The sequence below is a fragment of the Lagopus leucura genome, unplaced genomic scaffold (genome assembly GCF_019238085.1).
Source record: "Lagopus leucura isolate 7727_CA_CO unplaced genomic scaffold, USGS_WTPT01 Super-Scaffold_100026, whole genome shotgun sequence".
Taxonomy (NCBI): Eukaryota; Metazoa; Chordata; class Aves; order Galliformes; family Phasianidae; genus Lagopus; species Lagopus leucura.
The window spans coordinates 4,986,962-4,999,973 of NW_024962277.1; the positions used below are offsets into that span (position 1 = coordinate 4,986,962).

Consider the following 13,012-nt stretch of genomic DNA (forward strand, 5'->3'; position numbering starts at 1 on the left):
AGCCCCGTCCCTCTGCGGTGGGCACAGCCTCGCGTGTGCGTCCCGGCCCGGCCCCGGGCGGCAGCTCGGGGTCCCCCGTCCGGTTCAGGGCCGCTCTCCGCTCGTACAGCGCCGTGTCGGCCGCCGGGGATGGAGAGAAGAAGCAAACAAAGGAAAATCCCGATCCATGTGGCGGGCGGCGCGCTCAGACCCGCAGCTCCGACAGAGGTGCCGCAGTGAATTATCAAACGCTATGAATGAGTTATGCTCGTCGTTTCATCGATTATGAAAAATTACGAGCACGAAGGGGGCTGGGTTCGCGGCACCTGCCGTAGCGACCGCTCGCCGCAGTCACCTGTGCACGCACACGGCGTCGGGGCTCCCCCGGCCGAGGCCGCTCCGCGGTGCCACCGCAGCATCGCTGGGATCGCTCGCCCCGCCACCCCGCTGCCGCCCCGCACGGCGGCGGAGGGCGCTGCGCAGCGGGGCGCGGTGGCGGCCGGCCGGGGCCCTCCCATTGTTCGCGGCCGGGGGCGGGCCGTGCCGGGGGGGTCCGCCCTCCGCCGCCTCATTGGCGGCCCGCGAGCGCCGGTGCGTTAAATGGGGCGCTCGCCGCGGAGCGCTTCCCATTGACAAAAGCGCGGCGGCGGCGCGGGGTGGGGGCGGAGGAGCGGGGCCGGGGCGGGCGGGGGGCGGCCGGCGCCCATCGCCCATGGGGGCGCGGCGGGGGCTGCCGCAGGGCTGAGCAGCGGGAGCGGCACTGCGGGCAGGGAGCGCTGCGGCGCGGGGCGGGCCGCGGGGCTCCGGCATCGCGCTCCGGCATCGCGCTCCCCGCACACGCAACGCGCACACACACACGCTCACACTCACACTCGCGCACCGCGCACGGCGACGCGCACACGCGGCGGTGCCCGCCCCTCTTCCCATCCCCGTCCATGGCGCTGAGGACGGCGGCCCCCCGCTCCGCACGTAAGTAAGCGGCTCCGCCGCGCCTTTGTGCCCGCAGGTGCACCTGCCCCCGCCGCTCTCGGCTCCTCGCCGGGGGGTTGGGGGCGGGCGGGGCGGCAGCCGGTCCCGAGGTGGCTCCGGGAGGGGGGTGGACTGCCGGGCCGGGGCCCGAGGCGGTGCGTCAGGGCGCTGCGTTCTGCCTTCCCCCCGCAGGTGGCCCCGGGGCGGCCCGGCGCGGGCACGGAGCGCGGTGACTTCCCCAGGCCGGGCGCCGAGACCTCAGAGCCGATGGAAAGCGGGGGCGATGCCGGAGCGGCATCTCGGCGGGGAGGCGGCGGGTTCCCGGGCGCTGCTGGGCCCGGCGCTCCCCCGGCTGCGGACGGCGGCGTGAACGTGGATGGGCCCGGCGGGAGCGGAGCGGCCGCCGCTGCGGGGCCGGGAGCGCCCGCGCCGCCGCCCCGAGCGCCGTGCTCCAGGGACCCCAAAATGGTCCATCAGCGGTTCCTGCGGCGGAGCGTGGTGGACTCGGACCAGGAGGAGCCCGCGTTCGACCTTCCCGAGTCGGAGCATCAGAGGAAAATCATCTTGCTCCCCAAAACCAGGAGGATAATCGCGGAGAGGGCGAAGGCAGGGCACGGGGCGGCGGAAAAGGTGTGCCTGGAGGCCGAGCCCCCGGGGCCGCTGCGGGCGGGGCCGGCACCCGGCGGTGCGGCGGGGCCCGAGGAGCAGAAGGAGGCCGGCAAGGATGCGGAGAGGAAGGAGGCGTCGGACGCGGCCAAGGAGCAGGGCAAGACCAAGAAAGAGGAGCCCGAGGAGGAGGCTGACATGAAAGCGGTTGCCACCTCGCTGGATGGCAGGTTCCTTAAGTTTGATATTGAACTCGGGAGGGGATCCTTCAAAACGGTCTATAAGGGACTGGACACGGAGACGTGGGTGGAAGTCGCTTGGTGTGAACTTCAGGTAAGCTCACCCTCCCGTACGGTTTCGGGTTTTTTTGCTTCGTAAGCCCCCGCGCTAAGGGCAGCGTGCCGGTGTCACCCCCGGCAGCTCGGCTCCGAGCAGCCTTTATAGCCCCCACCGCTCGGTACCCAGCGTCTAACTATAGCGCAGTGCCCTCATTGGCTCCGCACCCACCACCTTATGCGCACTCCTCCCCGCATTAACTCCCTCCGCCCCGCACTGCCCGCGGGGCCGTACGGCTCTCGGAGGCTGCGGGGAGCTGAGCCGAGCCCCGGCCCCGCAGCCCAGTGCCGAGGCAGAGCTGCATTTGGCAGCGGGTCTGGGCTGGAAGCGCTCGCTGTGTACGCTGACTGCAGTGCATTTGCAGAAGCATGCTGTCCTTTCCCAGCGAATATGGGTGTGAGATGCTGTTCCGGCGATGGGAGCTGTGCTGTCTCTCTCAGCCCTTCCTTGCCCTTTCCTCTCTCCTGACACTGGTGGTTTGTGTTGTGAGTCTCAGGCTGTGCCTTCTGTTAGGTGCCCTGAGCCCGTATTGCAGTTCAGCTTTGTGCTCTGATACATCTAAAAGTAAGGCTAAAAATAGCAGCTCTGCTTTGGGTTCTGGTTCTTTGCAGTGAAGTCACCTGGTAACGAGTAGAGAAGATGCAGGTAGTGCCTTGTGCTGTTCTAGGACGTGGCTTTTAAACACTTATTTTGTAGTGCATGTATGTTCTCCCTTCTGGATTTATGTTTCTGTTATGTTCACTAAAGTGAGAATATATATAAAGCAGGGTATTATTTCTTTTGCAAATCTTTTAGGGCCTTTTCCTTACCTCACTTCCATTAACATCCATTCGAATAGGACTTTAGGAAAACATGTAATCTATATGTTTTTTTAGTTTTATTTTTCCCTTGACTTATTACTCAGAGTTCCCACCCCATGATTTGGGTGGGAATCAGGCTGTTTGACTCCTGGTTCTGACCCTGGACCCTCTTGGTCCTGAGCTTCCTGCTGTGTGGCAGTGTTATGGGCCATGGGAGAGTGTGAGCAGCACATAAATACTGTGGTACACCACACTTATTCACACGTGAATACTGTGATGCACTCAGCTTGAGCTGTCTATTTTATTAGGGCTGGCACAAACTCTTTGTAAATTACCACCAGCCTGATGGGATGGGCAGAGATGGATGTGCTGCCTCCTCATCTCTATTCCCCAATGGCTTGCTTGTAACAATATGGTTGTGATTCACTGCAGTACTGCTCCCTGCTAGGAAGCACAGGCAGCACTCCTCAGCTTTTGCCATCGTTGGCTGTCATTAGGCAGAGCTGTGAGGTGTGAGGAGGCCTGGCACATCATGGCCACGATGTGGAGGAGGGGTTCAGTCCGATTTCCACTCCTATCATTGGGGGCTGGCGGTCCAGGTGGGGAGGCTCTAGGATTGCCGAAAGGATTGAAGGGAGAGCTCAGCATCTGTGGTGTTGGGAGAGGGGCTGAGAGGCCCTCCTCTCTGGCTGCTGCTGGGGACTGAGCCCTGATGAGAGGCTTTTACTCCTGTAATTCATTTAGGGCAGTAATTCAGATCCCCTCTGGGGGAATGTGTGTGTGCAGAAGAGGGCTGGGGCTGCTGAGCTGTCTGCTCCGACCGGTGCATGCGAGCTCTGTCATAACAGAGCCATCACACAGAGCAGGAATTCATTTTGCTGCCAGGTTTTCTCAGTATCCTCAGTAGGGGAATTAGATTAGAGATTTTCCAACATATTTTTCATAACAGAATAACTTCGGCTACAGAGGACTGCCTGGTACATTGGAGAGCCCATTTTATTGACATCCACTGTTTGGGTCATTTTAACCAAAGGTGGAGGCTGGGAAGTTTGCGGTGAAGTGTGAGGTTTGACTGGTGATTGTTTTTCATGTTCCTCGTTATGCTTGTTCAGGAGTTCCTGAGCCCACTGTTTTTAGAGAAATCAGCTGCAGTAATTCCACAGTGCCCACCTGTTTCAGTTACAGCCTGTGCTTCAGTGTAAGCCAGGTCTTACTACTGGGTAGTCCAAATGCAGTGCAGAGCTTGATTTAGGCCTCTGACTATAGGAACAATCTTTATTGTTAAGGTACTTAAGAGAAATGGGTGCCAATCACCTGAAGTGTTACAGCTGCAGTGTCTCTTTAAAGATGGAGGTTTCTCAGGTGTGCAGGTGATGCCAGAGGCTGTGTAGTGTATTGGGGGGGGGGGGGAAGGGGAGTGTGAATTGTGGTCTGCAGTGAGAACGTGCAGCTGGATGACATGAATCTGCCATTGGCATGTGAGGCCTTTGCCTCAGGGTTAATTGGAAGGAGGAGGCAGTCAGTAGGTGTGTCGCTCTGTGTTGTCTGGAGCCTTTTAACTTGTACAGCACTTGTTTCAGCTGGGGATTCTTACTGTGTGCATCAGAGTGCTGTGAAGGAATGGCTTCAGTCACAGTCTTCAGGATGCTCTTGTGTATGCTGCACTGTTTTGATGTGATTCTGTCTGTAGGAATGCTATGCTCAGATATGCTTAGCAGTAGGCTGAAGGAAGCCATGACTGCTGAGCTGCTGAAGACAAAATGACGTCCTTTACAGACTCACACAATTGGAGGACCTTTTTGTAGGGAAACTGCATTGTGTTGTTCTTTGTCTTTCTCCTGCAGGTGCAAGTGTGCCTCTTGTTTTTTAACTCTCAGACTCTAAAAGTGAGCAGTTGAGGTCCTGTGCAGGCATTAATCCCCTGCCCTGGCTCAGCAGCTCTTTCAGCCCACTGGTACTGCTGCCTGGTGCCCGCCTCTTTTTGTCCATCTGTACCAAGACCTTTGCAAGCCAGTCCTGTTCAGTGCTTTTTATTTCAGTGAAAAGATGGTTTTAGGGTTCAGAAGCAAAATCGTGGCTAGGATTACAGCAGGATTCAAGTGATAACCAAGTGCAATCTGGGTTTTAGACCTGTCTGCGAAGACATGAAAGCTTTAGTCAGATTCTAGTGAGAAAATGAGTGTATTGTTCCTTCTTGAAACTGAACTATTGGAATGGGATTACTGTGCCTTGCAGTTTGGAAGGATTTGCATTCTAAGGTTGTCAACAGCTATAATTAATTTTAATTGGTGTCATGCAATTGCTCTGTGGTGAGGCATCGGTAACAGTATTTCAAGTGTTGTACTCCTAAGTAAAATGTTAGGTCATGAATAAGGACTGCAGGCCTTTGCCAACCTGCTGCTGGCAAGCCAAATGTGCTTTTCTAGTTAAATGAATGGCTTCCAACATCCATCCTGCTCTCCTTTGGGAGTGCATGGGGAAGCTGTGGAACAGTCTCACACAGTGCTATCTGAAATGCAAAGATCTCATTTTGTCTTGGTTCCTTCTTCAGTGCTGATTACTGAGGTGCTCTGTGCGAGCGCTTTCTCCATCTCTACGTGAAGTTAGAAATTGGGGTGCTAAAAATAGCTGATTGTGCAGAGCTACCGAACACAGGGTGTTGAAATGGCCAAACACAAACAGGCATGGCAGGGAGATTATATGTGTATATATGTATATATATTATATATTGCCACCCCTTAAGTATTCAGGAAATTTCTTTATGGGTAAAGCAGTGTTCTGCTGATTGTCACTGGTGTGGTAGTTCTGTCTTTTATGATGTCCTTGTTGGCTGACAGCATTTCTCTGATGTCAGAAGAGCAGATTGTTACTATCTGGGCTGTTAATTTATTGGCTGGGTGAACTTTGTAGTGTAAATGAACAGAATAATGTAGAAAAAAGAAGAAGAAAGGAGGGAGAACTCCTCTGCAAGCTTGAATCTGGTATTACTATGAGCTCATTAAGTTATCTCCAAGACCAGTTTTGTCTCTCCCAAGTCAGTTTTTAAGATGCTGCTGTTTAAGCTTAAGCAACTGGTTTAGCTCTGCTTCATGGCAACAATATGAAAACGTGTCTGTATTACTGGTGTTTGTTAGTAGAGCTGTCTCCATGATACAGAGAAGCAGGAATAGGAACATGGTAGTGAACTATTAATAGACTGCTTCTCAAATTCACTATATGAAATAGGAAATATGTTGGGCCAGGCTTCAGATTCATTCCTTTGAATGAAATGAGACTCCTTTCCTCTGCTTTTTGAGTGTGTTTTCCCTAAAGGTTGGCTGTATGCACCCATAGTCCTGTTTAAGCTGTTCTCTCTAAATGTGTGTGGTCCTGTTGCAGTAAGAGGAGAAGCCTGCGAATAAAATCGGGTTTTGGTGTAAAGGATATTTCAGGTCCCTTTGGTCCATCTCTTGTCTGCAGCTGGTTTTGGGGGGGAACTGGTTTTTGGATGCTGTCATCTTAATGCTTGCAGTTGGTACACAATGTGATTCACGTGTGTATAACGTGCTTGCTTTTGTGGTCTGGTGGTTACTTTGCTTTGCGGTTAGAGCGTGACAGAGGGCTGAAGAGAGAGCTCAGCAGTGCTGATGGTGATGTGCTAAAAGAAGGATGGCAGCAGCGGCTGAGCTTCTGTTGCTGCCAGGGCTTCTCCATGCTCTGCGGTATCAGAGGTGTGGTAGGGGTTGGGAGGGTGGATTGCTGGGTGTGAAGGGGCTGTGGTGGAGGTGTGGATGGATCTGCATCCCAGGAGCCCAGCTGCAGGGATGGCTTTGGGGTAGGTGTTGACAAGAGCTGTTGGATTGGAAGAAGGTCTGTTTCTAGACTTGCCATTTCGCAGCTGTTTGCTGTGAGCAGCAAGATACCAACCTACAGCTTCAGTGGGGTCTGTGGCAGGCTTACAGTGGTGCTTTCAGACCAGGGTAAGTGCTGATGTGTGATACCCAAACAGCCTGTGGGTGTGTAAGAGTGCAGCCAAATGCATTGTGTGAGATGTATGGGGCTTGGCACTGCTGTTGGAAGAGACATCTTCATAGCTCTGGAATAGGAGTGATTTATGCAAGTAATGCTTGGAGAATATCTGAAGCAGTCATGCAGTAGCAGAACCGGTTTTTCAATTGCTTAAGTTTGTGCATGTGGAATTGAAGTTACATCTGGAAATGCATCATTTCCCTGAAGTGATGTTGGCCTACTGGAAGACAAGGATGCTGTCCTGATGAGACTTGATTTCAGCATGCCTGAAACCTAGCTTGGCAGGAGGAGGGAAACCAGTATTTTGTTGTTGTTTTTTGTTTTTCCATGGAGTTGTGAAATGAAGGCGGTTCCTCACTGTAGATTTCTCATCTGACCACTTATCAGTGACTGAAATGGAGGAACCAAGTCCTAATCCTTTATTAAGATTGATTAGCTTAGACTGATGTGTAAATCAGTTTCCAATAGATTTCTACCAGAACCTCTCTAGAGTGACTGTTCTGTTCGCTAACACCAACGTGGCTTTCTCCAAACATGCACAGCTAAGTTGGGCGTGATACCCATTATGCTCAGCTGCTGAAAGGGAAAAAAGGCACAATTCTACTCAAAAATTGTTTTTTGGAAGCTCCATTTTAGACTGGAAAGGACTTACCTGGGTTTCAGTTCACAAAATCCCAGTATTGCGTTCTAAAAATGTTTCTACAGCCCTCTACCAACTATGCCACATCTTGCATAACCCATCATAGCTGCAGTGTTATTCCGAGTAAGCGCAGTCATGGAGCTGATGAAACTTGTTCCCTTGTACTCCAGAATCTTCCATGTAACAGCACATGCATTTTAATTCATATCACATGTTGCAGTCTACTCAATCCAATTTTATTAAGTGATTTCCTGGAAAATAATTTGGCTGTGCTGTGTTAATACATAACTACTATATTACTTACTAGTTATTATGCATGCCATGGGAGTAATGGGTAAACTGAAGTGCTATGGCATAGGAATATATGTCAAACTACTAAGGAAGAAGTAACGTAAGACTAATGTCATCTGCTCTTCACTTGTTTGCCACAGAGGGACACAAAACACTGTTCATGAACTCTGAGGAAAACAGGCCAATATGGGCTCAAGTAACATTTGCTTTTTTTTTCCTTTGGCCTCTTCTTGTAAACTCAATCTGATCTCCATTCCAAATTTCTTCAAAGAAAATGAAAACACTTTAGGTAGTCTTTGATGTTATTAAAAAGTCACTCAGCATACTTTAGTCAAGTTGATTTGAAATCATTGCTGTTTTTGGTGAGGTAAGCAAACTTGAAACAGTGCTGAATCATGGCTTCTAAGAAAGTCAGCTAATCCCCTTCCCCACCTAAAAAATATGCATTTTTCTGTTGCATACTAGTCTCTGTTCTGGGGGGTTATTTTAATGCTTTTTTTTTTTTTTTTTGAGAAGGGAAGCTGTAAATAGAAAATACTAAAGCTACCAATTCTTTCTGAGGTGCTCAAAGGCCTTTTTTAGCCCAGCACTCCAGAAAACTATTCAGAAGGCTTTTTATTTCATCTTAATCCAGGGCAGTTGTGTTTGCATCTGCATGGATGATAGCTGACTATTCCCAGTTCTGTTCACGTTTTGGGGCAACTGTCTTTTTTTCATTAACTGTTCAGCCAAGTATGGACCTTAATAATCTGTGGTTCTGAACAGCCCTGTGGTATTGCAGTCCCTGCAGATGTTGCCCAAATACCAGTCAGTTTGCTTTGACTGTTTAAAGCTTTTTTTAAAAGACCAAACAGGTGGGGAAGGTTAATAATTGAGAATATCTATCAAATAATGGTATTAAAACATGGCAATTGGCCACTTCATATGTTGAGAACTGAATTCTATGTACTGAAGTATAAAAGATTGCCAGAGTCTGCTTCTAGAATGGATTTTTTTCTCTCTGCTGTGTGGTTCAAGAATTAAAATTATGGTGTTTATTCCAGATTTTTGTACAATAAGCAGCTTTCAAATGTTGTTTTTCCTGAGGCTGTCTGGATTTTTTCAGTTAAAGGAACATTTAGGGTGACCCGTTGTACTTGCTGGAGCTAATACAGCTGTTGGTGGTTGACTGAGCAGAATCAATTTTGTCTATTAAAATAGAAAGAGTGCAGAAGGGAGGGGGAAATCGCATTTCCAGATGTATCCAATTGCTGCAGACCAGCACAGCTCTTTGCTGAAATGCTTGATATCTAGTGCCTGTAAAACTGGCTCAATACATTGGCATTATTCTCAGTTTTACTGATTAACTGAGGGAAATTGCCATGTTTATGTGGATTTTGACTTGTTTCTATTTAGTACCAAACTTGCTTTGGATGTTAGTACAACTGTGGCTTTATTAGCAACGAAAGACTTGCTTTTCTCTCAGTTGCCATAGGAGACTTATATTGCCTTCAGCTAACTAATGGAGGATGAGAATGTGTTGTCCTATGGCAACAGTGTGATTGTAAAAACACAGGTGGTTTGGGATGAACTTTGTGTTCATGTACGTATAGAAATTAGTGGAAGTAAAGGGAATACCCTGTTGCTTCACACAGGTGGCTCTGTATTAAGTAAAATGAATTGATAAGAATGAGCTAGAAAGGTCCCTCACAGCCCATCTGTCATCCCCCTGGCCAGGTTTCTCCTTTGTGTTGTTTTGGCACATGCTGCTGGGGTTGTAGCATCAGCCCTGCTGTTCTTCAGCTTCTTGTGTGAGTTGTACTAACTTATCCCAATTTTTGTTGGCCTTAATGAGTTCAAATAGTACTTGCGGCAGGTCAGCCTGACCAAAGCCTGTATACTCCTAAAGGGAGCCTACAAACAGGAGGGGGATCAACTCTTTGAAAGGGTTGATAACTGCAGAACAAGGGGAAATGGTTTTAAGTTGAGGGAGGGAAGATTTAGGTTGGATGTCAGGGAAGTTCTTTACAGAGAGAGCAGTGAGGTGCTGGAACAGCTGCACGGAGAGGCTGTGGATGCGCCCTCCCTCCAGGTGTTCAAGGCCAGACTGGATGGGGCCCTGGGCAGCCTGGTCTTGTATTAAATTTGGAGATTGGTGGCCCTGCCTGTGACATTCATGATCCTTGAGGTCCCTTCCAACCCTGGCCATTCTGTGATTGTGTGACTTGCAGCATGGAGAACCGGGACAGGGAGGGGGACAAACATCAGGAGACACTGAGATATTTTGCGTTTATTTGAAGTTCTCTTGGTGCTGCTGTAGGAGACAAAGAGATTTTCTATAACTTCCTTGCCTTTTTTATTTTAGGGGTAAAGCTTCTGCTGTCAATCTGCACATCCTCAGATGCAGTGACCCTTGAACTGGACTAAAGCGAGCTGGAGCTATAAATTACCCTGGCTGCCAGTCGCTGCTGAGCCCATTGGTGTCAAGTAGCTAAGATCACTTTGCCTTTAAATAGAAATCTCACTTTGGAGCCTGCATTTTTGGGCCTGGAGGCTGTGCCTCACAGCAGCGGATCCTCCACCGCAGCCTGGGCCCTTTGCTGTGGGGTGAGGCCTGCCAGAAGGCCTCCATGTTTGCAGTCGGTTTCACCTCTCTGAGCTGGGCAAGTCTCCTGCCCTGCAGGAGGGGAGCCTGCAGCTGAGTCCGTCATCCTTCAGTCTTCAGGAAAAGCATGCTGCTTTCAGTTCCTTGGCAGCTGCCAGGCTGGGTGGTGGAGCAGCAATGATTTCAGAAGAGCCTACTTGGCCTCGGGTCAATTTTATGCCTTGTTTTTATAGTCTCATGTTAAATGGAGCCAACTGGGATAGATTCCTACCTGACACAAGATACTCCTATGAAGGCACCCTGTGGCTTCCTCTATGCTAAAGACAACGCAGTGTGTCCTTGTATGCGGAAGGGGATTAATCCCCCTTTTCAAACCACAGAAAAAATGGGAAAAAGACCTGCAGCGATACCTGTGGTTGTGTGTTAGTGGGTGGAAATAAATAAATGATGAACGTTTTGTGGGATTTCTTTCACTGCTGTGCCACTTGAATTCCTCCACCTGCAGCCCAGAGTGCTCTGCCCATGTCTGTACCCCAACCAGGAGCCATACAGCAAAGCCACCAGGCAGTTCCCAGGGAAGGCTCCCTGTGTTGGGGGGGAAGGTGGCAATAAATAACCCCAGCTGCACTAGCCATGAGAAACAGCGAGTATTTAAAAACATTTATCTGCTGTCTGAAATGTATACCTGCTTACTTGCTTAAATAGAGCCAGTGCTACAAGTTTGTAACTGCTGAGGCTACAAAACTATTGGAAACAGGCAATTCTGCCTCCCGGTGTGAAGTACAAAGCTTCGTTTATTAGAGTATGTGTATTTCTTTTAGAGCTCTCTCTCAGGTGTTCTTCCCCTCCTTCAAAACAGGCTCTTGTACACCGGCATGTGGGCTTCAAAGAACAACCTCCCTCTACATAGCTTTGTTTTGTGGCAGTGATCTCTTGTGCCTGAAATGAGATACTTGGGAAACAATGGAGTCTGTTTGCATTCGGAAGTAACTGCTGCAAAGAAGGGGACTGGGGATGTTTATCGAATTCTGGCACACAAATACTTTTCTGTCCTCGTTTATCTTTCTTTGTTTTTGTGTTGTTGCTGAGCGAGGGCTTGACGTGTATAAAAAGTACTGCTCTGCAGTGCAGCCCAGGTGGGGAACGAGTCTTTTGTCTTGGGAGGATCGCTGAAACTGCAGGCTCTGTGGCTGGGAGACGAGCTTCGTAGGAAGAGGGCGTAACAAAGTACTCAACTTCCTGACCTGGGACCTGAAAATGAGATCGGTGTGGCTGTTAAATCCCGGATAATCCGTGTGAGAGGTGTGACTGGTGCTGATCTGGCTTTGTTGCAGCTGATTACAGGCTGACTCATCAGCTGGTACCTGGGTTCCTCTCTGCGCCATTAGGGAGGATTCATTAAAAATGGATGGTGCTTCATGAAAACTTTCCAGTGGTGTTTTTTTTTTTTTTTTTTTTTTTTTTTTAATACGAATTTAAGTCATCTTCCCTCTCGTTTCTCCCTTTTGCTGTATTTCTGCCCATACTTCAAACACAAAAAGTTAGTGGCAGGATCCGGTCTGCAGCACCTCCTGCACTGCAGGGTGTGTGTGAGTGCACCTGGCCATTTGTCCCATGAAATCATCTTCCTTGATTAATCCCTTAAAGTGCTGTCTATTATAACTAGCAATCTCCTCAAAGCATTTTCCTGGACAGCTTCTATGTGCAGCAATGAGCCCGTAAATCAGCAGCAGCTCAGTGCAGTCAGTTGCCTTCTCACTGAGGGCTTCAGCTGAGACCTGCTGTCCCAATGCAGCCTGAGGGGCAGGGGTTTGCACTGTGGGGCTTCAGGGGGCACTCACTGCCATTTTAACCAACATGATGTGATAGTTCAGGCTAAAAGTAATATCAGAGTTTGCAGAGGGGCGATGGAAAATGGAGTAGAAACCAATATGAAGAAGTGAGAAGGCATTTCATAACCTCTTGTGCGCTGCTAGCAGCTGATCAGCAGAGAGTGATAATTGCAGCTCCACTAATTCAGATGTTGCAATTAATTTGACAGTACATGTGATGTGCGTGTTTGGTTGGTTGGGTTTTTAAAGGAAAAAGAAATCACAAAACTGACGCAGCATGTATTCTATTTATACTGAAGTGTTTGTTGTCCTTGTTGTACTTCCTTCTTCGTTTGTACTATCTCTGTATTTTTTAGAGCTGAAGCTGAGGTATCTGTTAGAGAAAGGCAGAAAAAGCCATTAAAACATTTCCAGTACTCTAATTTATGTGGGTAGGAAGAGAGAACTCTGTAATTTCCAATGAGTGGTGACTTTTGTACCTTAAGAGACATAGAGCTTATACTTGGAAATGGATTTCTGTGGGCTGACGGAGTCATCTTGGAGTCCTTGGCTCCTAATAAGATGCAGGCTCCCAGTGAAGCTGCTTCTTGCAGTTGGGTTACTTATAAATGTGCTTGTCAGGGGATTTGACAGCTACTGGGGTCATGCTTTTTTCTCAGTTTTTCCTTTACTGGGAGCAGCAGAAGAATTTCTTTGCCTTTTATATCAATTTTCCTGAGCACGGAATGTCACGTTGTTAGGCCCTGTGTCACTGGCGGTTCCCTCACTGCCCTGGGGTGGCTGTGGATGAGGATGAGGAGGGTGGCAGTGCTGAATCCCGCGGCACTGCTGCTGGGTTGGCGTTTGGGAAGCATTGCCTTGGAGCAGCCAGCTCATTGCTGCGCTCTGATCTGTGTCATTCTGTGGATGCGTGCGTTATTTACAGCATCACAAAGATGGAGTATTTTGCAGTTCATGTGGTGGATGC

The 13,012-nt window shown here is 49.5% G+C and overlaps 1 protein-coding gene across 10 annotated transcripts in view; it reads left to right on the forward strand.

The window, feature by feature from the left end:
• The first annotated feature begins 1,215 nt into the window (after positions 1-1,215).
• Positions 1,216-13,012, forward strand: part of WNK2 (WNK lysine deficient protein kinase 2) — a 105,541-nt gene continuing 93,744 nt past the window's right edge. For 6 of the 10 annotated variants that reach the window (XM_042880106.1, XM_042880107.1, XM_042880103.1 and 3 more), the window contains exon 1: positions 1,380-1,887. In XM_042880106.1, coding sequence (XP_042736040.1) covers positions 1,414-1,887 — 474 coding nt within the window. In that variant the 5' untranslated portion in view covers positions 1,380-1,413. Of the gene's footprint in view, positions 1,888-13,012 lie in introns of all 10 variants that reach the window. The other 4 variants (XM_042880105.1, XM_042880102.1, XM_042880100.1 and 1 more) reach the window with 1 other exon arrangement.